This window comes from Lytechinus pictus, chromosome 1, assembly GCF_037042905.1.
Source record: "Lytechinus pictus isolate F3 Inbred chromosome 1, Lp3.0, whole genome shotgun sequence".
Lineage (NCBI taxonomy): Eukaryota > Metazoa > Echinodermata > Echinoidea > Temnopleuroida > Toxopneustidae > Lytechinus > Lytechinus pictus.
This window is the reverse complement of record NC_087245.1, coordinates 12,159,355-12,186,798: the sequence shown is the minus strand read 5'-3', so window position 1 is coordinate 12,186,798 and position 27,444 is coordinate 12,159,355. Positions and strand designations below refer to the sequence as shown.

The window sequence follows — 27,444 nt, the reverse complement described above, 5'->3', positions numbered from 1 at the left end:
TACCACGCATACGTAAACAAACATATATACAAATCTGCATAATGAACGTTTAACATTTTGGCGCAATAGGATACAGAAAGAAAAAAAAAACCCTGCAAATCATATTGATACAAGAGAAGGGGAAATTGAAAAGAACTAGTACAAAGAAAAAACATCAACATTCACACTCGCACCACACTAGACACATCCAGTGGCATACCTAGGATTTTCCACAGGGGGGGGGCAAAACCGTCCGCCAAAAAATTTGACAAGCAAAAAAAAAAAAAAAAAAAAAAAAAAAAAAAAGGTCTTCGATCACAAATAAAGGATTTCGTTCCAGAAAAAAAATTGACAAGCCAAAAAAAAAAAAAAAAAAAAAAAAGGTCTTCAAGCTCGTCAGGGGGGCATTAAAGGTCTTAAAGCTCGTCAGGGGGGGCAAAAAAAGGTTTTTCAAGCCAGTCAGGGGGGGGCAAAGATACGTTTTTGCATGGGTTGTGACTCGTCAGGGGGGGCAGAGTGCCCCCCTGCCCCCCCCCCCCGTAGGTACGCTAGTGGACACATCCCATCTGTTCACATTCAAATCCCTTTTCACCTTCAGTACATCCCATTTCTGTAAATGTAAACTTAACTTGCCTGACTTCGTTGCCAGGCGTCTTTCTTCTTCTATACAACCCATTATATATTTGTGTATTTTAATAAATGACGGTACCCGGCCTTCAGCTCTGGAAATAAAAATTGCATATTTAATAAAAAGAATAACAGAATTGACACATTTAATTCTACAAGAATTTCCAGGTAATCCTAAGAATATTTCCCTCCAATTCAAAGTTCTTAATTCAGCTAAACAAAAATTATCAATACAAAATTGCCAAAGAGGTTGAACTTTTATGCAATCCATGAGTATATGAAAGTACGATTCAGTTTTTGTACAACCAAACGAACAATAATTATCTCCCACAAAACCAAATCTCATCAAATGTTCTTTTGTATATATTGCTCCATGTAAAAGCATAAACTGAAATTCCCTTTGTTTTCTTATAAGAGTTGTGCTCCTGATATATTCAAATAATTTACATATTTCTACATCAGTAAAATCAAAATCACTGTGACCATCCTTAAGTGTTAACTTGTATAGCTCTTGTAGCTTAGTAATAAACAAGTTATAATTTTTTTTTTATTTAATTACTTCAAAAGCTGTTTCCTATTTTCCAATATTCATACTTATCCCAAAGTCTACCAAATCAATTTTTTTAAACTTTATTAAACTATTAAAATTTTTCCAGCTTGCTGGTATAACGTGCACAATATCTATTATTTTGAGAAGTTGATTTGCGGTCATACCGAGATTTTGAAAAAAAGTCACAGGCTTCAAGTGGCCATTATCAAAGATTTGATCAACGCTAAATATTCCTTTATTAAAAAGATCATTGTCAAAAATCGTTTTACCTTTTATACAAATATGTTGATTATTGAATATAATAGGGTTAACCTCCTCTTCAGAATAACGAAATCTCCTTAAGTCTTGCCAAGCCTTCATCATTTCTGAATAAAATGGGGGCATTTTTATATTTAATTTTGAAGTGTCAAAGTCACATAGAAACAGAAATCTCCCCCCAACTGATCGAAAACAAAAATCAAAATACAACTTCCATCCTGCATCTCGTTCTCCGTAAAGTAATCGTTTAAGCCACATTAAACGTTAAGACTTTACAAACAACTTAAAATTCATCATTTTTAAACCCCCTTGTGAGTAATCCTGGTACATTATAATTCTCTTTATCCGATCTTTTCCGGACCATAAAAATTCAAATGTGATCTTTTCAACCTCAGCATACAGAAGCGGATCTAGAGGGGGGGTTGGGGGGGTTGCAACCCCCCCAAAAAAAATCCGGGGACCATTTTTTTAAATCTTATCTTTTTTTTAAAACTTGTAATTTTATTTTATTCTATTTTATGCAAGAAAACGCAATTTTCACACACAGATTTTCAAAAATTTTCCCTACTGTGGGAGGGGGGACACCCCCCTCCCACACCCTCCCCCCTCGCTCGCTTGGACTCGGTCGCTACGCTCCCTCGCATACCACCCCAACCCCCCCCCCCTTTATAAAAAGCTGGATCCGCCCCTGGCATACAACCACTGAGGAACCACTATTAGTGACGAAACAAAGTTTAGCCTTGACAATGCATATGTTTTTAACAAGTGAATTTTCCCCATAAGTGTGAGATCCCTTTGTTTCCACCATCCCAACAGTCTTTTTATTTTACTAAGTATTTCTTTGTAATTCATGTCTTCTTTTATTATAACATTAAGAGAAAAGTAAACACCTAAAATTTTAATATGCTGAACAAAATTCCCAAACAACTGTGTCTGAGGTCTGTCATTATCCCGACCCATCCACAAAATATTAGTTTTTCCTTTGTTTATTTTTAGACCACTAATTTTCTCGAATTCTTCCAAAAGGTATTGAAGACGATCTAAAGAGTGTGTATTTTTAACAAACAATGATATATCATCAGCATACAAAATTTGCTTTATTTCACGGTTCTGAAATTGAATTCCTTCAACCTGTCTGTCTTTCCTTATTGCCAGAGCAAGTATTTCAATACAGAGCAGAAACAAATATGGGGAGAGGGGATCCCCCTGTCTTACCCCTCGCTTTATATTAAAATAACCGGAAGAAAACCCCCCATTCATAACACTACTAGTAATATCCGAGTATAAAACACGGACCCACGAACAGAATGAGTGCCCAAATCCAAATAGTTTAAGGATCTTAAAAAGAAAATCATGTGAAACAAAATCAAAGGCCTTTTAAAAATCAACAGTGATTAAATATCCAATATTTTTGAAATTAGATTGATATAACATATCATCTATTAATCTTACACCATCCCCAATGTTTCTATATTTTACATAGCCAACTTGATCATTGTGAATTATCTCATTTAGTATACCTTTTAATCTTTTTGCTAAAACCTATTGACAATATTTTGTAATCCACATTTAAAAGTGTAATTGGTCTAAAATTTTGGACATATAATGGATCTTTATCTTTTTTTTCCAATAACGTTATCACACCTTGCTTTTGTGAGGTTGTCAGTTTTCCCCTTTCATATGTTTCATTTAAAACATCTACCAAAAGTCCCCCTAATAAATTCCAAAAAGTATAATAAAACTCTACCGTAAAACCATCGTTACCAGGGGATTTATTATATTTCATTTCTTTTAAAACATTTAAACATTCTATTCATGAATACTTATTCTACCTTCACATATATTACAACTTTCGTTACTTAATTGAGGAATATCCTTAAGGAACAAAGAATTTTCATTAACAATAGCTTCACTCAATGAGTATAAGTTTTCATAATACGTTCCAATCTTCTTCAATATTTCCTTTCTATCCTTAATGATGTGATCATCGTCATCATATAATTCTTTTATCACACTTTTCCGTTTATTAGACTTTAATAACTGTTCAAAATATTGTGTTTTTTGTTCCCCTTCCTCAAACCAAACTGCCCTTGACCGAATTTTTAAACCTTGTCGACTATAATCATATAACTTGTTCAAATTAGATTTTTTCTCATCAATGTCATCAATTATATTTCTCAATGGCTGAGACAAAAGTTTATTTTCTAATTCTTCTATTTCTTTCTCTATTTTTTTTAATTTCATTTTTTCTGACCTTTGCCTTTTCTTTTGTATAGGTATTAATAAACTGTCTCATTTTCATTTTCAAAAAATCCCAATAACAGTAATTTGTCCTTTATTTTTGGAATCCATTCTGCTTTTAATTCAACTACTTTATCTTTAAACATCCTAACAAATTCTTGATCTACGCACAAACTGTTATTGAATTTCCAATAAGAATTTCCAAAGTCTGGAGCATTTACAAAGTTACGTAATTGAAGCAGTACACCTGCGTGATCTGGTGTAATTGATGTCAAAATATCACAACAGTTAACGGAATCCAATACAGTTAACGGAATCAATACACCCCCCCCCCCCACACACACACAAAAACCTATCATGATGACGACCGCATCAGACCAAGGAGATAAATATCTCCTTGATCAGACGAACAGTTGGAAAAGTTTGATGACGATGTGCATGACTACGTGTGAGTACTTGACAGTATTTCACAGGTTACAGAAGTGCCTTTATACCCTTTGCCTTATGTTCACCGTACAGGCCTGTGCGAGACGAATCCCAGCTAGACTCAATTTGTTGTCCTGTTTGAAAGAAAGGATTTGAAAGATGTAAGTACTTTCCACTCTTTCAATGAACGATGTCATTATATGATATAACCTTGTTCTCTGACATTACTACTCCCTGTGTGGGGAAATAAGGTTGACCATGTTTGGCTCATTTTCTCCTGTTCTTAAAGGGATGGTCCGGGCTGAAAGTATTTATGGCTCAATAAATAGAGTAGAATTCACTGAGAAAAATGCCGAAAATTTCATCAAAATCGGATGATTGAATTTTAAAGTTAAGCAAGATTTTGTGAAAACAGTCGTCATGAATATTCATTAGGTGGGCTGATGACGTCACATCCCCACTTGTTCTTTTGTATTTTATTATATGAAATTATTTATTCAAATTTTTTCCTCCAAGAACTAGAAAAATTGGATTGACAACTGATTTAGTGCATTAGATATTTATTGCTGCAACTTATTACTTTACTTATAAGAGAGACATATTATTCACACAAGTATGAAATAGTGAAAAAAATAAGAAAACGGAAAGTGGGGATGTGACATCATCAGCCCACCTAATGAATATTCATGACAACTGTTTTCACAAAATATTGCTAAACTTTAAACTTCAATAACTTTATTATTTGTTATCCGATTTTGATGACATTTTCTGCATTTTGCTCAGTGAATTCTACTCTATGTATCAAGATATAAATATTTTCAGCCTGGACCATCCCTTTAATCTTTGGGACAAATGCTTGCTTTTTAGACACTGTCAGTTTCCATTACAACTATGCTTCATATAGCTTGGCTCATAAGAAAATTGAATTCTTTTAATTATTTTTTCTAAATAAAAAATATAGATTGAAAAATGACAATTTTCTAGAAATTTTACTTTGCACCACTAGAGGGCCTACACAAAAACAGTTTTTGAGCGCTCTGGTGAATACAAAAATGATCCCCGGGTTACTAATAAAACATAAATTGCAACTGTATGGAAATTAATGTTTTTGGTAACTAAGGTGGTATTTTAATACTAATAAAACATAAATTGCAACTGTATGAAAATTAATGTTTTTGGTAACAAAGATGGTATTTTAATGATTTCTTTTTAAAAATGTGTATTGTATACTGCTGCATATCGATCTCCATGTAGATTACCTACAGGCAAGGTGGTTGCAGTGAACAAGTGGCCCGACAAGTGGTAATTTTTACAATAACAGTATCCTGCAAGTGTGTGTTTTTTAGTTTCTTTCTTCTTTTCGAAAGAGTCCAAGCAGGAGCCATTCTGATTAGATACATCCGTCCCTGATCCCCAATACCAACACTCTGACCCTCTGACCCTCTGACCATGGACCATGGACATTGATCCCGCAATGATAAAATATGTTGTTTCATATTTTCTTGCAGATTGTAGAAAAAGATTCCCGACTAATTGCCTAATTGCAGACAGGCGCATTACAAAAGGAAATATTCTTTTACTTTACGCTGCCTCTGATGGTCGTATAATATTAGCAGACATTTTGCTCACTTTTACAGGGGACAGCAAAAAGAAATGTTCCAATTTTTCTTTAAATATGATTTGAAAATTCCTTGACTGGCTGCATTTTGTCAGCAGTTCTGACACAGCATCACAAACACGGGTGTAATGATATCCCCCACACTTTTCGGAGATGGGGGGGGGGGGGGGGGTGGCATGTACAGTACCATATCCCCCCCCCCCCACTCCGATGACCGGGGTAATGATATGTCTGTAAAGCGTTTAGAGACGTCGTTCCGATGTATTAAGCGCTATATAAATGCGGAATACTATTATTATTATTATACATATATATCATACATTATATATACATATATATATATATATCATGTCAGCCCACTAATGATATGAGAGATGCAGTATGTGTAGATATTATCCAGGATTTTTTTATCAGAGCCGGTGGGGGGGGGGGCAAATGAAAGTGGATTGAGGTCGGGGGAGGGCGAATTCGGTTGTTCCCCAACCCTTGAATCCACGTCCACTGTCTTTTAATCTATCGATTCTCCTTTTCGACGCGCTTGATGGTCAACTAGTTTCCTCTTTCTTAAAGGAGAATGAAACTCTTGGAGCAAGTTAGCTTTTGGGAAAGCAGAGAAATCAAAGAATAAGATCAACAAAAGTTTGAGTAAAATAGGACTAGCAATAGAATAGTTATGAGCATTTGAATGTCGAGATCACTAATGCTATGGAGATCCGCACATTGGCAATGCGACCAAGAACTATGATGTCACCGATGAACAACTCTCCCCTTTAGGACGCTGAAAATATACCCCAAAACATCTCTTTTTGCTCATTCTAATCATATGACAAACGATTCATCAATGATATAATGTTGTGAAACCTTTGTACTTGTCCTCTCATAAAGAGAACACCTCACCTTGTGATAGACTCTATAAAAGTGAGAATATAAGTGAAATAAGTACTAAAGTAATGAGGGAGTTGTACGTGTGTGACATCACATATCTTGGTCGCATTGCCAATGGGAGGATCTACATGGCATTAGTGATCTCAATATTCAAATGCTCATAACTTTCTTATTATTCATTCAATCTTCCTCAAACTTTCAACAATATGTTTCTTTGATTTTCTCTTTGATATGGATCCAGCTGGTTTCAAGGGTTTCATTCTCCTTTAAGTCCTTTGTATGTGGGAAGTGGGGTGTATAATACAACCTTTAAGCTTGAATAGCGACATATATCTAGGTTTCAGAATTTCAGGGGGCCGATCCAGCTTTCGTCAATAGGGCCGGGTATGGAAAACATTTTCATCCACAATTTCCGCTATAAGCTTATGTTTGTTGTTGGTTTTTCGAGGGGGTATAATAGTCCTAACTTAAGACAGGAGTTGTAAGTTAGCCATCTTAGATCTATAATTATAAGGCCGAAATTCATAATTCGAGCGCGAAGCGCTAGCTTATTTTTTTATATTGCATGTGTTTATAGCCCTGAAAATTGAACATTCAGAGCAATCATCATATTCATGAATGAAATGCGTATCTAACTAAACATCACAAGCAATAGAGCAAAAAAGTTTGTGCATATAGACGTGAAAACGGGATATTTCAAGTCCCATGTAATCCTCATGAGGCATGAGCAGATTATTATTTCAGTCAACAAGCAAGGCGAGCACGATGCGCGAGCGAAAATTTTAATGTCCTGAAAGTTTTTTCATATATCAATTTTCCAATCATACCCTTTTTCTTGTTTCAGTCACAGTTCTTTCCCTCTCATATTTCTTCTTCTTTTCCCCTTCTCCTGTGGTGATTATCGTTTCCATTTTCCGTTTCGCCCCTGGCCGCCTATGGACTTTGTGTAAGCTGAATGTAACGACTATAATCATTACTTATGAACATTATGTAGTATATGTGCAGAGCGAGTGATTGACCGCTTCGAAATGTGTACAGATTTTCACATAGACCTGATCGATTAAATTTTGTATAACGCTTTTATTGACTCAAATTTTAGAATGCACAGGTGGCATGCAATATCATTTCAGAAACATTATTTATTTACCTTGACTTACCTTGATCTTGGGCATAAAGTATAGGTTGTAAGTAAGAGCAATAACGGGATCGGAGTTCGGTTCGGAAGTTTTGCTCCTAAAATCGAAATCGGTTCGGATATCGGATCGGCATGATATTCAAAAACAAAAAAATACATTAATTTGGGTGGCCGGTGTAGCAGGTTGTTATGCCCGGGCAGTGAAAACGCCCGAAAATGCGAAGACGGACCAAAAAACCTGATATCGTTCAGGCGTTTCTGTCCGCCCGGACGGAAAAAACGTTTTGCCCGCTGAAAATGTCCGTATTTTCCGGAGATTACGCCCGCATATTTTTTTTTCAGCGACTGGAGTACAGGCTACGATTTTTTTCGGCGACTGTATCGCAAGCTACGTTTTTTTAGGGTGTCTGAATCACAGGCTATCTGACAATGGTGTCCGTGTAGTGCTTGCGGTGCCATGAGCCTAATTACATCAGGAGGGCTAAAGATATTCGTTCGACCCAACCCATTCGAAATTTTTCAATTTGATATTGCTGATTGACAAAAATGTATGAATATGATTCAAAATCTAACACTGATTCTAGAAATGGTAACTACTGAACTTCCTTTGCCCAAATTGGGAAGATATATCAATGATTTGGCACTATTTTTTGACTGGCGGAAGAATTGGGGCTATTTTACTGTTTCAGTTGATGAATTTGATCCCATCATAGTTATCTTCATAAATGGCAATTTATTTTTAAAATGAGCTGGCTACGATACCCTTCTATGGGCAGATATGGAATGTCAGATATATATCCTATCCAAAGGTAGTAAACATTCGACCCCCTAATTTCACATTTATTTTTTATGAATTTTTGTTAAGTGCCATTTTAACACACAAGTCTATGGGGAATGTTTTACGCGCGTGAGACCTACAAGTAATACAGGCGAATTCCCTATAGTGGATGGAATACCTGCAAAAAACCCTCAGAAGCAAACAATTTCTAACTGATATCAATATGTTTAGTCATCAAGTGGTGCAAAAAATGGATTTAATGGCTTAGCAAGGCTATATCAGGTAAAGTTAGTAGGTATGTGTATGTAAGCCTAGGAATGCATGTAGACTGGTCAATGAGAGTCTAGGCCTCTTTATGTTCTGATTCATCATTAGTTTGTGCTAGTGTATGATCACCTACTTAATGTTAGAAAGACCTATACAAATTGCTCATGTTAAAATTGTTCTTTGGAATGGGGTAGAGAGCTAGAGATAGAACTTTCTGAACTTTACTGAAGAGAACTAGAGTGGTACCTTCAAGAAGGTATTTAGAAAAAGGCACAGAGTAAGGTAAGGTATCTAATAGTGCTCAACTAAGGAGGGAGGGGGGTGGCTGTGTGATCCAATCTTAGTCTAGCCCCCCCCCCCCCTTCTTTATAAGCCATGACATCTATAAAATTATCTTTCTTTCTCTCTCCTCTTTCTATCTATTTGTTTATCTCTTTCTTCTTACATCTGATAGGCAATAGCCCTAGGAAGATTTTGATATAATAGTTCAAATGCAAATGTACTAAAGTAATATAATATGTTATCATTCATTTATTGTTTCCTCATTCAATCTCATGTATATCTGGTAATTATGTTTGGGGCAGTTCTGGTATCCTGATATCTACACCAAATTTACATACACCTTTATATTACAAGGAGAATAGGGGCCTATATATTGTCATTGCATTCACTGTTGGGCTATATGCAGGAAGGATATGTATACATCCATATAGTGAATATAACATGTATGAGTAGCACATTAAAATGGGTCATTGCATAGAAAATAAGCATTTTCAATGCATTTCTTTGTGCTAGTGTAAGTGTACAGATATAAAAGAATAGCAAAGAAGCTATTAAAAAAAATAAAATTCATAGGTCATATAATATAGGTGCCATGAGCCTACTTACATCAGGAGGGCTAAAGATATTCGTTCGACCCAACCCATTCGAAATTTTTCAATTTGATATTGCTGATTGACAAAAATGTATGAATATGATTCAAAATCTTACACTGATTCTAGAAATGGTAACTACTGAACTTCCTTTGCCCAAATTGGGAAAATATATCAATGATTTGGCACTATTTTTTGACTGGCGGAAGAATTGGGGCTATTTTACTGTTTCAGTTGATGAATTTGATCCCATCATAGTTATCTTCATGAATGGCGATTTATTTTTAAAATGAGCTGGCTACGATACCCTTCTCTGGGCAGATATGGAATGTCAGATATATATCCTATCCAAAGGTAGTAAACATTCGACCCTCTAATTTCACATTTATTTTTTATGAATTTTTGTTAAGTGCCATTTTAACACACAAGTCTATGGGGAATGTTTTACGCGCGTGAGACCTTGCGAAAAAGCAAGTCAATCATATTTTTTTCAGATATTCGGTACTATATTTGTAAATTACAATCCACTGTTTCTCGTAGGTGTTCTCTCAATCGTGAAATTTTACATGAGTTTGTTTTTATACTAGCCTATTTAATTTGCAAGTAGTTTGTGTTACTGTTACTTGTTGCGTGTGAATCAACAAAATTAGCAGGCCTTTGGTCCCACTCATACATTTTTATGTGGCTATAGAATCGTTGAATCGGGGGGGGGGGGGGGGGCAAATAGTGCATATAGGTATTAAGGACAAAAGATAGATAACCACTTTTATTCATTTTAAAGGGGATCCCTTAAAAAAGAATTGTTGTAAAAATAGCTGAAAGAATAATACAAAATATTAGTTAAGGTTTGAGGAAAATATTTTGTTATCATTATATTCAATGTTAATTTTACCATACTTGAATTACGGAGTTGTTGCATGGGTTAACGCAGCGAATTCTCAAATTAATAGACTTTTTATATTACAAAAAAGAGTGATTCGTATTATAAGTCATGCAGAATTCAGGGCACATATACAAATATTCTGTTTTTGAGAAATAAAGTCCTGAAGGTTAAAGATTTATATTCTTTTCAACTCGGACAGTTAATGTACAAGATTATCAATAAACAATTACCGTTGCCTTTTAATGATATGTTTGTAAACAATAATACAATTCATAAGCACGAGTTCCTTTCATTTACCTCTGAATAGAACATCGTTTGCACAGAAGCATTTGTTTTTACTGGTCCAAAATTATGGAATTCCTTTTCAAAGAATATTATACAATGTGATTCAATACAAAATTTCAAAGGAAAAAAAATATCTTCTGAATTCATATTAGATTATCGTTTTTTCCCAAAGTAATGTAATTCAGAACTTAATATGTAAATGTGTTTTATTAATTTCTCTTTGTATATATGTTTAATCGTTTTATAATTTCTGTATACAATTAATGTATACTGAATCATTTATTTTTATTATTATTTATTTATTTTTATTTGTTTATTTCTTATTCATTATATATATGTATATTATATGTGCATATATATATATGTATATGTATATATTGTTTATAATAATAATAATAATAATAACAACGCGTCTTGGAATAGAATATTTCTAGATAGATGGCGCTATATAAATGCCTATTATTATTATTATTTCTTTATTCTATATTATTTTTTATTCATAAAATGTACTTATAAAAGTATAAGGGGAGTCAAATGCCGACGCATAGGACGAGCGCCCTCGATCCCTCACCCCCACTCATTATTTGCCCCTTTTGAAACCTTAATTGGCAGTATGCTAATAATATCCCACTTGTCCTGCATTCGCCAATATACTTCCAAAGGGACAAATTCAAAATATTGCTTGATAAATAGCCTTTCTATGAAAATGGGTCTAATGATACTACTACTACTACTACAACAACTACTACTACTACTACTACTACTACTACTACTACTACTACTACTACTACTACTACTAATAATAATAATAATAATAATAATAATAATAAAAATGATAATAATAATAAACACAATATATATGGAGATATAATACAATAACAGTAGCACACATCTACTTATTATTACTTATATCATTATAAAGATATCCCAATAATTAGACATGTTAGAAGGCCAATTCTGAGGCCAGTGCCTATTTTAAAATTAGAAGAGTGATATTGGCGGATGCCTACTGCTATGGCTGCCCCGAGTGCCCCTTCCCTATCATTGAAATAATGGGATGATTTCACATTCAATTGAACTGAACTATATTTTGACAGCGTCGGGTAATTTCGTAGTCTAGGGTATTATTTGCAATGATTTCAATCGACCAGGGAGATGTCTAATGCCTCAAAAGATTCGGTGCACTCGTGCCCGTGCGTTACGTTGCTTCAGCGTTATAGTCTATAACCAGGGGCGGATCCAGCTTCCGCCAATAGGGGGGGGGGGGCCGATTTTTTTTTCCCACCCATATTTTCCCCGATCGGCCGCTCAAAGTTGAGTTTTGTTTTTATTTGAAGGAGTTGTCTCAGTGGCATAATGAGCCAAATATTTTAAGGGGGCTCGATACAGCATATCGCTTGCGAGCGAGCGAAGCAAGCGAGCAAAATTTTTGACATTTTAATTACAAAAATCAAAGTTTGTGATAGATTTTGTCATAACATTTGAACAATTATAGGCCTATATTTCACCCCATTTTCTTGATCGTGAAAAATTGGGGGTGGGGGGGGGGGGGGGCAAAACGCCGATGTCCTAACAGTCATTTAGCTTTTTTCTTATAAAACATTATCAATGTTATCATCTCATAAGCCCTATCTAAATAGTGCGAGCGCGAAGCGCGAGCTGAATTTTTTTGGGAATTTAATGTATTTTGTCCTGAAAATTGAATATTCTGGGCAATGTTTGTGAACCTGAACAAGATGCGTATGTAGCTAGATAATTACTGCGAGCGCGAAGCGCGAGCAGACAATTTTACTATGGGTTCTGGCTTGATCGAAAAGAGACCTGTAAAGGACGATTTGCAGTTAGCCATTAAGACGATACATATTTCAACTTTTAGATAATGTGAGCGCGAAGCGTGAGCTGAAATTTTTTTGACATTCCGACCTAAAAAATTGACATTCTAAGCACTTTTTAAACGGTAAAAAATAAACGGTAAAGGTATATAATTAAACAATTGAAGCGGGCGGAAAAGAAATGAGATTTCAGACCTAAAAATGGGACAATCTGTTCATGTTTTGTAAATCATGAAAAAGGATGAGTAATTTGGTATCTTCCTAGACATTAATAATGCGAGCGCAACTTGATAATTTCAGCACGTTTTGAATAAAGATCAAGCTACGTATCTTAATAAACATGTGTGCGCGTGTTTTAGATTTAGACAGAATCTGGACATTCTGAATACATTTCATTTTTTATCATGAAAATCAATAATGCGAGCGCGAAGCGCGAGCGGAAAATATTTGACATTCCGGTATGAAAATGGTGAATTTAAGCACTATCTAAAGCACTGTGTAGAGAAATTGTGAAGTGTATGTGGATAGCAATTAATAAATGATGCGAGTGCGAACCGCGAGCTGATAATTTTATTATTATTTTTGACCTAGGATCTGGATATTCTAGGCCTAAGGATATTTTGTCATCATATGAAAATGATGAATATCTTCCTATTCCTCTTCCTAAGCGCGATATTCCTTTCTGAAAAAGGGACAATTAAGTTATTAGGAATTCATGACAATTTTATTATCATATTTATTAATGTACATGTAATAAGCCTAATGAGTTAGTGAAATTTGTTGAAATTAGAGGCCGGAAAACTAGATATTTAAGCACTTAGAAAAAAAAATCATGAATAGGATTTGAGTTGATATGTTTTTAAACTATTAATGCGAGCGCAAATCGCGAGACGAAGTTTTTTATAAACTGTCATAAAAGGGGGATAGTTTGTTACAGAATTAATATATAAAGAATCTTATGGAATAAACAAAGACAATATTTATAGGCCTACTTGGCAAATCAAATAATGCGAGCGCACAGCGCAAAAAGCTGCAAATGATATTCACACCATAATACGGACATTTTACAGAGCACTTAAAGAAAAATCAATTTGTAAATCAAACAAAATAATAAAAGCTCGATGTCCGAGCTGAAATATGTTTTGTATATTGACTTCAAAACTTGATATTTTGAGCGAAATACATATCAGCCTATTGAGCAAGATATGTAACTCATCGAACAGGCTATGCGAGCGCGAAGCGCGAACGAAAATTTAATAAATTGACATGAAATATATATTTTAAATCATTTTCCAAGTCTGACCTTATCTTATTAACTCGTCTCCCTCCTCTTCTTTTTTCCTCCTTTCATTCCCCTTCTTTTTCTTTTTTCTCCCTTTTTTTTTGCAACGCCAATAGGGGCCCCCGGCCGCGAAATTATTTTTCCCACCGAGTTCTGGACCAACATATGAATATTCATGACTTGCGTCTTCGGATTGAGAGTACGCATGCGCGTGGACTTGGCCTCGACCAGTGCCGATCGTAAGCATTCACGTTGCTCAGAATGAATTAGCATCGTCAAATTACCGGTACCCTTACATAGTTACATAGGTCTTATAGGCTTAGATCTATATATATATATATATATGTATCCAATTCTTAAACACTTAATAAACTAGCTGCATTAACTTTACCTCAAATCTGGACCTGTCTAATTAATGCCTAGTACTAATCAGCGTCGTAGTGCCTTGATGCTCGGCCTTGGCCTTAAAGGACAAGTCCACCCCAACAAAAAGTTGATTTGAATAAAATGAGAAAAATCCAACAAGCATAACACTGAAAATTTCATCAAAATCGGATGTAAAATAAGAAAGTTATGACATTTTAAAGTTTCACAAAACAGTTATATGCACATCCTGGTTGGTATGCAAAGGAGGAGACTGATGACGTCATCCACTCACTATTTCTTTTATATTTTATTATATGAAATATTAATTATTCTAATTTTCTCCTCATTGTCAAGTGAAACAGTGATTAATTCCTCCCTAAACATGTGGAATTAGCATTGTTTAATACTATATGATTCAGTCAAGTCGGTCCCTATTGTCAAATCTGTAAAAAATGAAATATTGTATAATTTAAACAATAAAAAACAAAAGAAATAGTGAGTGATGGACATCATCGACTGACTCATTTGCATGTCACTGAGTTGTGCATATCACTATTTTGTGAAAAATAAGTGAAACTTTAAAATGCCATAACTTTCTTATTTTACATCCGATTTTGATTAAATTTTCAGTGTTATGCTAGTTTGATTTTTCTCTATTTATTCAAATCAACATTTTGCTGGGGTGGACTTGACCTTTAATAAGGCGCCTTAATGCCTAGCTACTTTTTCAAAGCCTTGGCCTTGAGAGGGCCTTGGCCTTGAGGATTTTGAGCCTTGAAATTTTAAGGCTTTTTCAAGGCATTTTGTATTTTGTACTTTCATTTGTTTTAAATAAGTAATTATAAATGTTTCAATTGTTTTTTATATATATATTTAATAACACTAATGGTCAATACTACCAATCACCAGTAACAGTAGCAGCAGCAGTAGTAAGTGTACTAGCAGTGTCATCAATTGTAATTGTCACCATTATCAAGAAATTCAAACAAAGAATAAATCAGTTATGAAAAATAGCATTATGTATTGGTAATGTGTTGTAATCATATGATGATAATGACAGCAAATAATAATGGTCATGATCAAGATAATAGTGCTTTGATGACAAGAATAATTTTTACATCTGACTGCAATTTTGACAACAATTTTCATACTTTAAACATAGCTAACTCTAAAGAACGATAACAAGGTTGATTTCTATTCCATTAGGATTTTCCTTGTATTATTTTCTTTGGCCAACAAGAATGTTTTAAGTGTTAATGATATTCTGAAAAGATTTGGTAAACTTAAACACAGTCTCCAATTTTGTCATATCCAAATGGGTTATTTCAATGGCATGATGAGCCAGAAACTTTGAGAGGCCAATCATGGCATATATAGAGCAAAATTTCTGTAAAAAAAAAAAGAAGAAAGCGATTGAAGCGAGCGAGTGAACAAAACCTGTCCCCCTCTTTCTATAAGAGAAGCTAATTTTGCAATAGATTGTTTAAAAAATAATATCACATTTACTCCATCTTTTCCTTTCCCTTTCCCCATTGTCTAAGTTTATTCTTGGTGGTGGGACTTCTTCTTCTCTCTCCATCTCTCTTCTAAATGTTATATTTGTTTTGGGTCAGATTGACAAAACAAAGGGGAAAAAATGTTCACTTCTTTTTAATCATATATCGTTCAACATTGAATCTCATTTTTCTACAGTTTCAAGGAAATTAACAACGTATTTGTTTTGTGTCAATATGGTTTCAAGAAATGATAATTAAAAACAATAATTTAATAATTAATAATTATTAATATTATCATTAAGTATTAATAATTAATGATTAATTAACTGTTAAATAAAAGTGGTTGTTAGCAGAAAAAAATATGAAAACTGACAAGAGTCCTAAAAATGACTAATTTTCAGTTTAAGCATTTGAAAATTTTAGCTTGCGCTTTGTGCTCTCTTGCCCCCCCCCCCCCCAAAAAAAAAAATCCCTGTAGGATTTTTTTTTTCCCAATGAAATATGCCCTTTTTAAAAAAGAAATACCTTCTTTAATAATAAAACATAATACATTTTAGGTTCGAAAATCACAGATTTTGAATCGTGCTTGAATCAATTATTGTTTAGTACAGTACTGCTATAATGGTTACAAAAATGTATAGAATGTTGCTTTATGGTTGAAATATCACAAATATTTGGCTCGCTTCCTGCACTCGCATCAATTATTGTACTCGTTCTCTTCCCGTTCACAAAAAAATGCTTAGAATGTCCAGTTTTCAGGTTGGAATATCACAAATTTTTGAGCTCGATCGCGCTTTGCGCTCGCATTATTTTTTATTGGTGAGTTATGTATCTTATTTAAAATGCAGTAATTAACTGCTTAATCAACTGCTTCCTTTACTGGTCAGTATATAAAAAGAATTAGCGAGCGCAAAGTTATTTTTTAGTTAGATACACATCTTTTTCATGATTACAAAACCAGCTCAGAATAAAATAATTTCCATGTCTTATTACACGACATGTCAAGAAGTTTGAGCTGGTGATTCGCGCTGGCAACATCGCGCAAGGAAATTTCAACAATGATTAGCCCCATAATTGACCATAAATCAAGTTTTACAACTTCAGAATTTTTTTTTTTTCAAAACCGCTTGCTCGCTATGCTTTCTCGCCGAGAAGTAAAACCTAAAGCAAAATATCTATCTTATAATTAAAAATCACTTTAGAAAGCCTTTGCTCAACTTAATTTCTATAAAACACACAATTACTTCACGCAGTTCATAATCTCATTTTGAAAATGCATGTATCTGTTTGCACAAAAAAACTCATTTTGAAAAGTGGGTGCCTTTTTGGCGTTGACCCCCCCCCCCCCATAATAATTTTCTGCTGCCCCTGTCCCAGAGAGTGGAGAAAACATACGTTGAGAATGCCAGGATCAGATGACCGTGATAATAATAATTATTGCAATGTAAATCGCCTATAGAAAAATTATGGATTATGTGTACACAGGTAACTATATCATTATTTTAATATGTCACTATCATGAAATTATTTTTGTTTTAAATGTACAAAGGTTAATTTTTTTTTCTCGCTCAGTCCCCTCGCTCACATACATTTTACCATGTGTGATGTCTGCCGCCTAAGTATTGTTAGTTCATTGTTCTGTATATCGTAAGTTTGAAATGCCTTGGCCTTGAGGTTTTCAGGCCTTGGCCTTGGGTTTCCATGCCTTGGCCTTTGGTATTGAAGCATTGGCCTTGGGTATTAAAGCCTTGGCCTTGGCCTTGGAGGTTTGAGCCTTGATTACAAAACTGAATAGCCGACTAATGCCATGGTTAACTTCGAACTGGTTGATTCCGAACTTCACGTTTAATTAGGTTTAGACAAATATTAGCTTATTTGCCATGGTTTAAAAATGTGTAGTCCGTATACAAAACCAGTCCTAGATCTAAATTTTTTTTATCTTAGTTCTAGTCTAGTCTCTATATCTAGACTCTGATCTACGCTGTATCAGCATGGAACCACTAGTGTACCAAGGGGGGGGGGGGGGAGACTGTCCCTCTGACGAGTCACAACTGATTCAGGGGACGTGCCCCCTTTGAGAAGCCAAATTGATAATTTGTAATGTAAAAATGCAATGAAAAAGACGTATGTCCCCTTTTTTGAACGTGAAGATCTTTTTTCTTTTTTTTTGCTTGTCAATTTTTTTTCAGCTAAGAAATCCATAATTTGGGGTGAACACCCTTTTTTTTTTGGGGGGGGGGGCTTGTCACATTTTTTCGCGGACGAAATATCCTCTAAAAAATTTGCCCCCCTTTTGGAAAATCCTAGGTACACCAGTGCGTGCATGGAACGTATTCTAACGTCAGGCACAAATTAACGTCAGTGATCTTGATCCCCGTCTTCACCCAAAATTAAGGATTTCGTAGCTGAAAAAAATTTGACAAGAAAAAAAAGAAAAGATCTTCACGTTCAAAAGAGGGGACAAACGTCTTTTTTCGTTGCATTTTGACATTACAAATTATTAATTTGGCTTCTCAAGGGGGGGCACGTCCCCTGGATCAGTTGTGACTCGTCAGGGGGGCAGTCTGCCCCCCCCCCCCCCTTTGGTACACTAGTGGTTCCATGCTGATAGCGCGTAGATCAGAGTCTAGATCTAGAGACTAGACTAGAACTAAGATATTTTTTTTAGATCTAGGACTGGTTCTGTATACGGACCAGACATATTAAACCATGGTAAATAAGCTAAAATTGGTCCAAACCTAATCAAACGTAAAGTTCGGAATTAACAAGTTCGAAGTTAACCATGGCATTAGTCGGCTATTCCTATTAGTATTAGGCATTAGACAGGTCCAGATTTGAGGTAAAGTTAATGCGCTAGCCTGAGCTAGCCCTACCCTAGCACATGTCTTGCCATTAATGGCAGCTAGTTTGATAAGTGTTTAAGAATTTGATGTATATATAGATCTAAGCCTATAAGGCCTATGTAACTATGTAAGGGTAGGCCCCCTACCGGTAATTTGACGATGCTAATTCATTCTGAGCAACGTGAATGCTTACGATCGGCACTGGTCGAGGCAAAGTCCACGCGCATGCGTACTCTCAGTGCGAAGACGCAAGTCATGAATATTCATATGTTGGTCCAGAACTCGGTGGGAAAAATAATTTCGCCCCCCGGCCCCCCTGGATCCGCCTATGTATAACATCCAGCTGAGTTACAGTACATTACTGTTTTTTTCAGACAGTTCGGAGTTCTGAAAACGTGATTTTGGGGGCAAATAGTAAAATGTTTGCCTGATAATGAGTGATCTCATTATGACCTTTAATGCAAAGTTTGTTGTGTATGTAAAGCATTTAATACTCTAGAATCCCCCAAACGGCTGAATCATCCTAACACTAGCACCGCATTTATAGAATATACATGAGGATCGCCTTCTTGCCTGATAATAAATTTACCCCTAACTCCCCTTAAGTAAACACCTAACCCTATTGGGGGTATAGTTTTCCTGCATGGTACGCTAATACGCGGTCCAATATACGGAGAGGCTGACAGGCTGTGCAAAACATGAATCCTTATGTGTATATGACGACTGAAAAACAAAGACTACGCATGGAGAAAACGTCCGCCCCTCGGCGGAGAATTTGTCCACTCAACACGGTCTTTTTGCCCGCGGACAAAAACCGCTGAAATACTCTAGGATTTTTCGTCCGCGCAGACGGATTAAACTGGCCGGACGTTTTCGCCTCCGACACCGGCTCACCGATTTTCGACAAAGCCCTCCCAGCTGTTCATTGTTATTTGATGGGCATTTTCAATACATTTACTGTGTTCTTAAATCAGCCATGCGTCGTGGAAACGAAAAACTCCCTATTATTAAGCTCAGGGGCGTATAACAGTGGGTGGTGGCCAAGAGTGGCAAGAGCCCAAAACTTCCCGGTCATATTATAATGTGAACAGGGTTTTTTGAATGATTGTGCGCGAGGGTTAGTGCAGCATGGCACGTGTGTAAAGGTTTCTTAGAAGCGAGTGGGAATCTAACTTTATGATGGATAACGACATGATATTTAGAAAATGACATCATATGTTACACCTTTTTTCCCTTTTTCATTTATTGATTTATTTAAATCCATTAAACTATATCGAGCATATGAACAAAAACACAAGAAGTAAAGAAAAAAAAAACAGAAAGAAATATACATAGTAAGATGCAAATAAGATAAGAAAGCTAAGATTGTACAAAGGCTACAGAATACATGCATAAAATGAACACAAATGGGAAGCTGCAAAAGAACACAAAATGGGAAGCTGCAAAAGAACAAACCAAAGGTTCTGTCGAGGCAGTCCCTATCTACAGTAAAATATAAAATCCTAAATTCAAGACTTGTAAACCTATAATAGTAAGGGAATATGATGGGGTGAATTAAATTAAGATTTTGAAAGGTTGAATTAAAAGAAAGTTTTTAGGTTTTAAAGGAATTCAAATATGAAACCTTTTTTATGTTACGGGGAAGAGAATTCCAAATGCAAGGTCCTTTAAATTTAAAAGAAAAGGAAGATGCTGTATTTTTACATTCTTCAACGTAATAATTTACAGGATTTCTAGTGTTATAACTGTGCATTAATATTTTACATTTGATCATAGAGGCAAGATTATACAGCACTTTATTTTGTTCATGTTTGAAACCATTAATGTGATACAATATTGATTCAATTGATATATATTATATTTAGGAAATTAATTTTGTGGTTTTGAGGGAGTATTAAAATCAGACATGCAACATATTTTAACGATCTTCTTTTGTAATCCAAGGAGCCTGGTGGGATATGTGTTCGCCCAGACAGTGTAACAATACATTAAATGAGGCAAAATCATCCTTTCCTTTCTTTTCTCCTTTTTTGTTCTTGGTTGTAGAACTTTCGGGGGCCATGGGCTCAAACTCCTCCATCTGTACGCCAGTACTATAGGGTTCGGGACAGAGCCCTGGAACTTCTCGAGATTCGGCCATTTTAAGCCTTAAAGATGGCCGCTATTTTTATTCAAATCACGAGTCTATGCCTTACGCAACACATTACCTCAATCAGTAATGCACAAGTATTTTGAGGGGTACTTGGAAATAATCAAACTCAAACGTAAATCATAGAATAAATATCAGAAGAGTAGGTCTGAGGCAGATTGGAATGCAAAATCATCTTTCGAAAACCAAATTGCAGAGGAGGTGAAAGATAATGCTAAATGTTTCTGGAAATATGTCAAGAGCAAGTCCAAGTGTAAAGCTACTTTTCCTGACCTAGTAAATCAAGATGGTTCCCTAGCCAGGTCCGACGAAGAGAAGACAACTACCTTCAATTCCTTCTTCGGTAGTGTTTTTACTGAAGAAGATCTGACTTCTATACCAAATATTCAGAAGAAGACTCGGACAGAGCTGACAAAGATTGAATTCAGGGAACAAGACATAGAAGAGATACTGTCCAAACTGGACATTAATAAGTCTCCTGGTCCAGATGGAATCAACTCTAGAGTATTAAGAGAAATATATAATGAGATAAGTACACCACTCAAGATAATCTTTACGAAGCTGATGGAGGAGGGTACTGTTCCTGAGTCATGGAGTCAAGTTATTGTAATTCCTCTGTACAAGAAAGCAAAAAAAGAGTGATCCATCCAATTATAGACCCGTTAGTCTAACATCAATAACTTGTAAAGTCATGGAAAAGATTGTACGGGAAAGTTCTCTTGCAACATTTAGAGGGAGAGGATCTTCTCTGTGACAACCAACATGGATTCTGCAGTGGCAGATCCTGTACGACACAGTTGCTGGAAGTACTCGAGGATTGGACCAGGGACATCGATGACGGTCACTCAATTGATTGTATATACTTAGACTATCAAAAGGCTTTCGATAGTGTCCCCCACCAGCGTCTGATCTCCAAATTGAAAGCATACGGTATTGGTGGCCAACTGTTAAACTGGATTGAAGCCTATCTATCTGGTAGATCTCAGAAAGTATCTGTAAATGGAAAACTTTCCACTTCGCTTCCGGTTACTAGCGGAATTCCGCAAGGTAGTGTCCTCGGACCCACTTTATTCATATGTTTCATAAATGATCTACCTGAATCTGTCAAGTCCAATATGTTATTTGCTGATGACACAAAGATGTATAGAATAGTGGACTCACAGAGTGATGCAAATGATCTTCAAGATGACGTAAATGCCGTGAGGGAATGGGCGAAAGCATGGCAACTTAAGTTCAACAACTCAAAATGCAAGGTTGTACATTATGGTTGTAGGAATAAAAACTTTCAATATCAGATGCCAACCGAAGAGGGAATATGTGAAGTCAAACCAGAAGATAGAGAGAGAGATTTAGGAGTCGTGTTCGACAAATCCCTCTCCTTCAGTGAACATGTTGCTGATATTACAAAAAGAGCCGATACCAAGCTTGGCATAATTAAGAGATCCTTCACGGCTCTAAATGAGAAGGGCTGGCTCAAACTCTACAAAGCTATTGTACGTCCTACCCTAGAATATTGTAATCCTGCTTGGGCTCCAGTCTTAAAAAAAGATGAAGATCAACTAGAAAAGATACAGCAACGAGCGACGAGACTACTTCCCAACATTCCCGTCATTTAGATTACCCTGAAAGGTTGAGAATTTTGGGACTCCCTACTCTTTCATACAGAAGGCAAAGAGCAGAATTCATTCAAATCTTCAAAATCACAAGAGGTATTGATCGGATAGATCTGAGTAGCCTGTTCCATCTTGATGATAATAAAAGGACCAGAGGTCATAGTATGAAATTCAGGAAATACAGATGTAGATTACAGACACGGCAATATGCTTTTACAGTTAGAAGCATTAATAACTGGAATGCTTTGCCTGAAGTAGCAGTATCTGCTACTAGTGTAAATGCATTTAAATCTGCAATCGAGAGGCACTGGAAATCCCATCCATTAAAATATTCACCAAACCAGAGACAACCCTACGTGACGAGGGACAAATAAGCTTTATAGCTTTATGTCTCTACATCCAAGTAAATCCAAGTAAGTAAGTAAACATGGCAATAATGGAATAACTTCTCATACAATTAAATTCTAATGTTATAGGTTTTGACATTATATTCAGCAAATAACATATCGTAATTTACTTTTTCCTTTTATTTTCTTTCGTTGCCTCCTTCCTTTTTTGTTGTTGTCGAACATAGCCACCATGGGTGTCGATCAGTATTCTTGGTTGGGGGGGATGATGACACAAAAGTTCTTGTGGATGGGGATCTTTCAACATTACCCCCACTAAAATCACAAGTTAGGACATTTGGGAGTGATTGATATGCATGGTGTTCTTGGAAATTCCTTCATTGTTGTAGTGTACTGTACTTATATAATTTTTTTTAATTCAATTTGTGTTACAAGTAAGCCTATTCTAAACTCATACGAAAGAAAAAATGACAAAAATTATCTGGAACATGTACATAGTAATCTGTTGATTGAGCATGATGTATACACAGGGGCATCGATCCATTTTTCAGATTGGGGGGGGGGGCAAAATCATGAATCAACGTTCCAAAAGACGCTCGATCATATAAAACGAACAAACTCACCCACACACCCCTACACATAGGCCTATATTTTATATATATATATATATATATATATATGAATCATGAGAAAGAGACACATATCTCAACCTCACCAACAATGCGAGCGCGAAGCGCGAGCTGAAAATTTTTAGTATGACATGAAAACAGGAAAAATGTACCTGTTTAGGTTTGCTTGTAGTAACTCATGAGGAGCATAGATACATGTATCTCACTAGAGAGCGAGCTAAAATTTCTTTATATTCTGACGTGAAAGCTTGATATTCTAAGCACTTTTGGTACCAATGATTAAGATGGGTATCTAGAAGAACAATAGATGCGAGCGCAAAGCGTCAGCTGAAAATTTTAAAATTTCGATCTGGACAAAAAGACAATTTAATGGACGCTTTTGAGGTATAGAACTGAAAACGGGACATTCTATTCACCTATTTAATCATGAAAAGTATGGGGTTTTGGTACAGAAATGATGCGAGCGCGAAGCGCGAGCTGAAATTTTTTATATTCCGATCTGAAAAGCAGACATTTTGAGCACGATTTTAGATCAAAATCGAGTTGGTATCTTAATCTCGCTTGCTGGTTTCAGTGTAGCATTACAATCTTATTTTATTTTTAGTTGCACATGCGGAATTATTGGGAGGGGGGCAAAACGATATGTTCCCCCCAAATATTTTCATTGGTGGGGCTATTACTCTAATAGCTATATGGTCATTCCTTAGACGATTTATCTTGCCACCCTTTTACTCCCGTTTGTTTTTCCACCCTTTTGAATTAATTGATTTATTAAAATTAATTCATTCACCACTGGTGGGATGGAACACCCTATCAACAAAAGTTGTTTTTCGTTGGGGTCCTTTTATGTCATGTGTTAAAAAATATCATATACATAAACATTTCATTCTTTTTTATCTTGAACTTCCAATAGTCCTGAAAAAGAATGTTTTCATTTAATACCAATATACACAAATTGCAAGGGAAACAAACTGATTGATGTCATACTATAATCATCACTATAATCATCATGATCAAACTTTTCAATTTTTCATCATCATTATTATAATTTTTCTACCCTAAATTATTGGGGGATGATAATACAGGCCATCCCCCCCACTTGAAATATTGGGGGGGGGGGGATATATCCCCCCCATCCCCCCGTGATCGACACCCATGATAGCCACCCCCCTCCACGCCGGTGCTTAGACCTAAAGCAGGAAGGTTCCATTCAGGGGGCATAAATTAGAGCTCTTTGAAGTTTACAGAGCTAGCCCTTACTGCATGGGACCTGGGGCCCGGACCTGAGGCAGAGTCTCCGGTGGCGTTGGATATCCCATTATGTCATCGTTAACAGATTTCGAAAGCTGACTGTGAAATCCGTCCGCCTTTTCCCTTTTTTGATTATAGTATGCACTGTACCTGCTCCGCAAGATGGCTATTTGCTGTTCTCGCCTTTGTTGGTATCTCTACTGTGCACGTCCTGCGACTCAACCTCAGTGTCGTCATGGTAACGATAGCAAAGACCAATCACAGTGCACATTTGCAGTCACATGACATTAACGCATCGACGCAGACATGCTCTCGCGCAGAAGTGAAAGGAATGTATAGTTCATCAAAGTCAGCTGATTTGAACGTGAGTATTGCCAATTCATAAAATAATAGCTGTGAGAAATCATATATATTGTTCATATAAGTAAGCGTATTCACATACGGAATTAAAGGGGAAGTTCACCCTGAAAAAAAGTTTGTTGTAAGAATAACAGAAAAAATAATATAAGATATTGGTGAAGGTTTAGAAGATTAAGAAAGTTATTATAATAAGTTTTGGATTTGTGACGAAATAAACGAGTAGGTGCTCCATGTGTTATGTAATATAAAATGCATGAATTTCATTTTTTAATGGTTCCTGATGACTTATTTTTCTTTTCTTTTCATGATTGGGTGTAAAATAATTTATATATTGATATTCATTTTAAATTTTCAGAGAAAATGACATTTCATTGATTTTTTATCATTCGCTATGTAGGGACGCTTGCTCACGAAAAAATGAAGCCTAAATAATGTAAATTTTATTTATCAGAAATCACTTCAAAAAGTCTTAATTATTACAAAACACCCACTGCAAAAATTCCGGTGTTGATTTACCACCAGCCCGGAATCTGTATAAGTCTACACCAGAGAAGTGTTAGACAACACCAGTTTGGTTTTGGTCTAACACCACACCAGTTAGTATTAAAAAAGCATCGGTTTAATTCTAAACTGGTGTTGTTTTAATACTTCTCTGCAGGTGTGGACATAGGTATTTAGATTCCGGGCTGATGGTAAATCAACACACGAGTTTTTGCAGTGCACAACTACTTCACGCAGATGATAATGTCATGGTGAAAATATCCGTTTGCGCCAAAATGTCTATTTTGACATATAAGTGCCCTTTTTGGCTTTGCTCCCCCCCCCCCCCCTCCCAAACGAAAATACCTTCCGCCGCGCCAGAGTCGGCTTGATTTAAACCAAAAGATACCAACTTTCATTTATCTATGGTATTGCATTTTATAAATGGGAGCAACTATTTACTTATAGGAATTTATTCCTGTGCAGGTGAGTAATTCTAGGGGAGATCGGGGTTTTTTGGAACGCGGGGTAAGTTGAAACATTGTACTTTTCTTTAACGCCTGTAAAATAAATTTATGCAATACTGCCCTCAATATTTATTGCTATTAATAATACAACAGTGCTGTATTATTAATAGCAATAAATGTTGAGGGCAGTATTGCATAAATGCTGTATTATTAATAGCAATAAATGTTGAGGGCAGTATTGCATAAATTTATTTTACAGGCGTTAAAGAAAATTACAATGTTTCAACTTACCCCGCGTTCCAAAAAACCCCGATCTCCCCTATATTCTACCCATGAAGCTATCTGTGTTTTATAGCTCCATGTTCTATCTAAGTCAAAACTTTATTACAGATACAGAGGTCCGCATCAACAAACAAAAAGGTATATCAAGAAAAACATACGAAGATAAAACTGGACTGAAGAGAGAACAGACCAATCAGGCACGTGCCGAGGACTGATAATTGAATGCATGGCCGGTAACTTGTTTCGACAAAAGACAAAGCTACTTAACAATTTTAATAGACCGCAACTTTTGACCTTTCCACAAACCGTTATAGTTATATTTCTAACAGCAGGTTGACATGAGGATTCTCCTACACCATCTTCTCCAAATAGATCTACATCGTATACACGTTTGGTTTGTTTACCATTTTACAACTTACGGCTATAGATGAACCGAGTATGAATAGGCAGATCGAGTGGGGGTGAAGCGGCCGCTCCCCCTATTGGCAGTGCAAAAATAATTATGAAAAGGGGGGGGGGGGATGTTCAAAATTAGACATGTAAGAAGAAGCGTCCACAAGCGTTTAGTAACTGTAACAGATCAGCGCTACTTTTTACGCTACTTTTACGATTGGCGAAATCTGGATCCGCCAGCACTGAACTGCTTGTGGACCTAGAGAAAAAAAAAAAAAATTAAGGGTTAGTCTCAGTAATATTCTGTAATCAATATATTATTGATTTTGTTCGTAATAATAATCACTGATATACATTGCTGCATTGTAATAAGATAGTATCAAAATCAAATATTATATGTATAACATGTAATACACATTATACGTTTCTCAAAGATTGAATGCTTGTATTATCAACTTAAAAAAGAAAATGTGATGTTTGACAATACTGATCCTTTCAAGGATCTGCTATCAATTTCTACCCATCTTTTACAAACCTTTAAAAATATTTTGTTTGCATACCGGATCGGTCGATGTTTTATTTTGATTTAGTTTAGATTCCATCTCTTATATGCTTCAATTCCTTACCATGCTTAGAGTCCCTTCTCTTTATGGGGATCATGATATAGGTCTGTAATATTGTGACGGCCTCGAATCCAACTTTCAGCTGACACGGTTTTCTTGCAGGATGCCACCGTGCCTGACCGTCCGTTGCTGATGGTTTATGGAAAAGACTGTTTCTCCAGTTAGATCATCCGTCGACTGCAATCGATCACCTTTCACGTCTCACTTCAGTCAATCTCACATCCGTC

At 35.8% G+C, this 27,444-nt stretch overlaps 1 protein-coding gene across 5 annotated transcripts in view; it reads left to right on the top strand.

The window, feature by feature from the left end:
• Positions 1-27,444, top strand: part of LOC129255145 (sialin-like) — a 63,575-nt gene that overhangs the window by 14,020 nt on the left and 22,111 nt on the right. For 2 of the 5 annotated variants that reach the window (XR_010292853.1, XM_064096115.1), the window contains exons 1-2: positions 4,059-4,242; positions 24,751-24,976. Coding sequence is in view for 3 of the 5 variants with exons in the window: in XM_064096115.1 (XP_063952185.1) it covers positions 24,752-24,976 (225 nt within the window). In the remaining 2 variants the exon portion in view is untranslated. Of the gene's footprint in view, positions 1-4,058; positions 4,243-20,669; positions 22,799-24,750; positions 24,977-27,444 lie in introns of those variants that run through there. The other 3 variants (XR_010292852.1, XM_054893690.2, XM_064096106.1) reach the window with 2 other exon arrangements.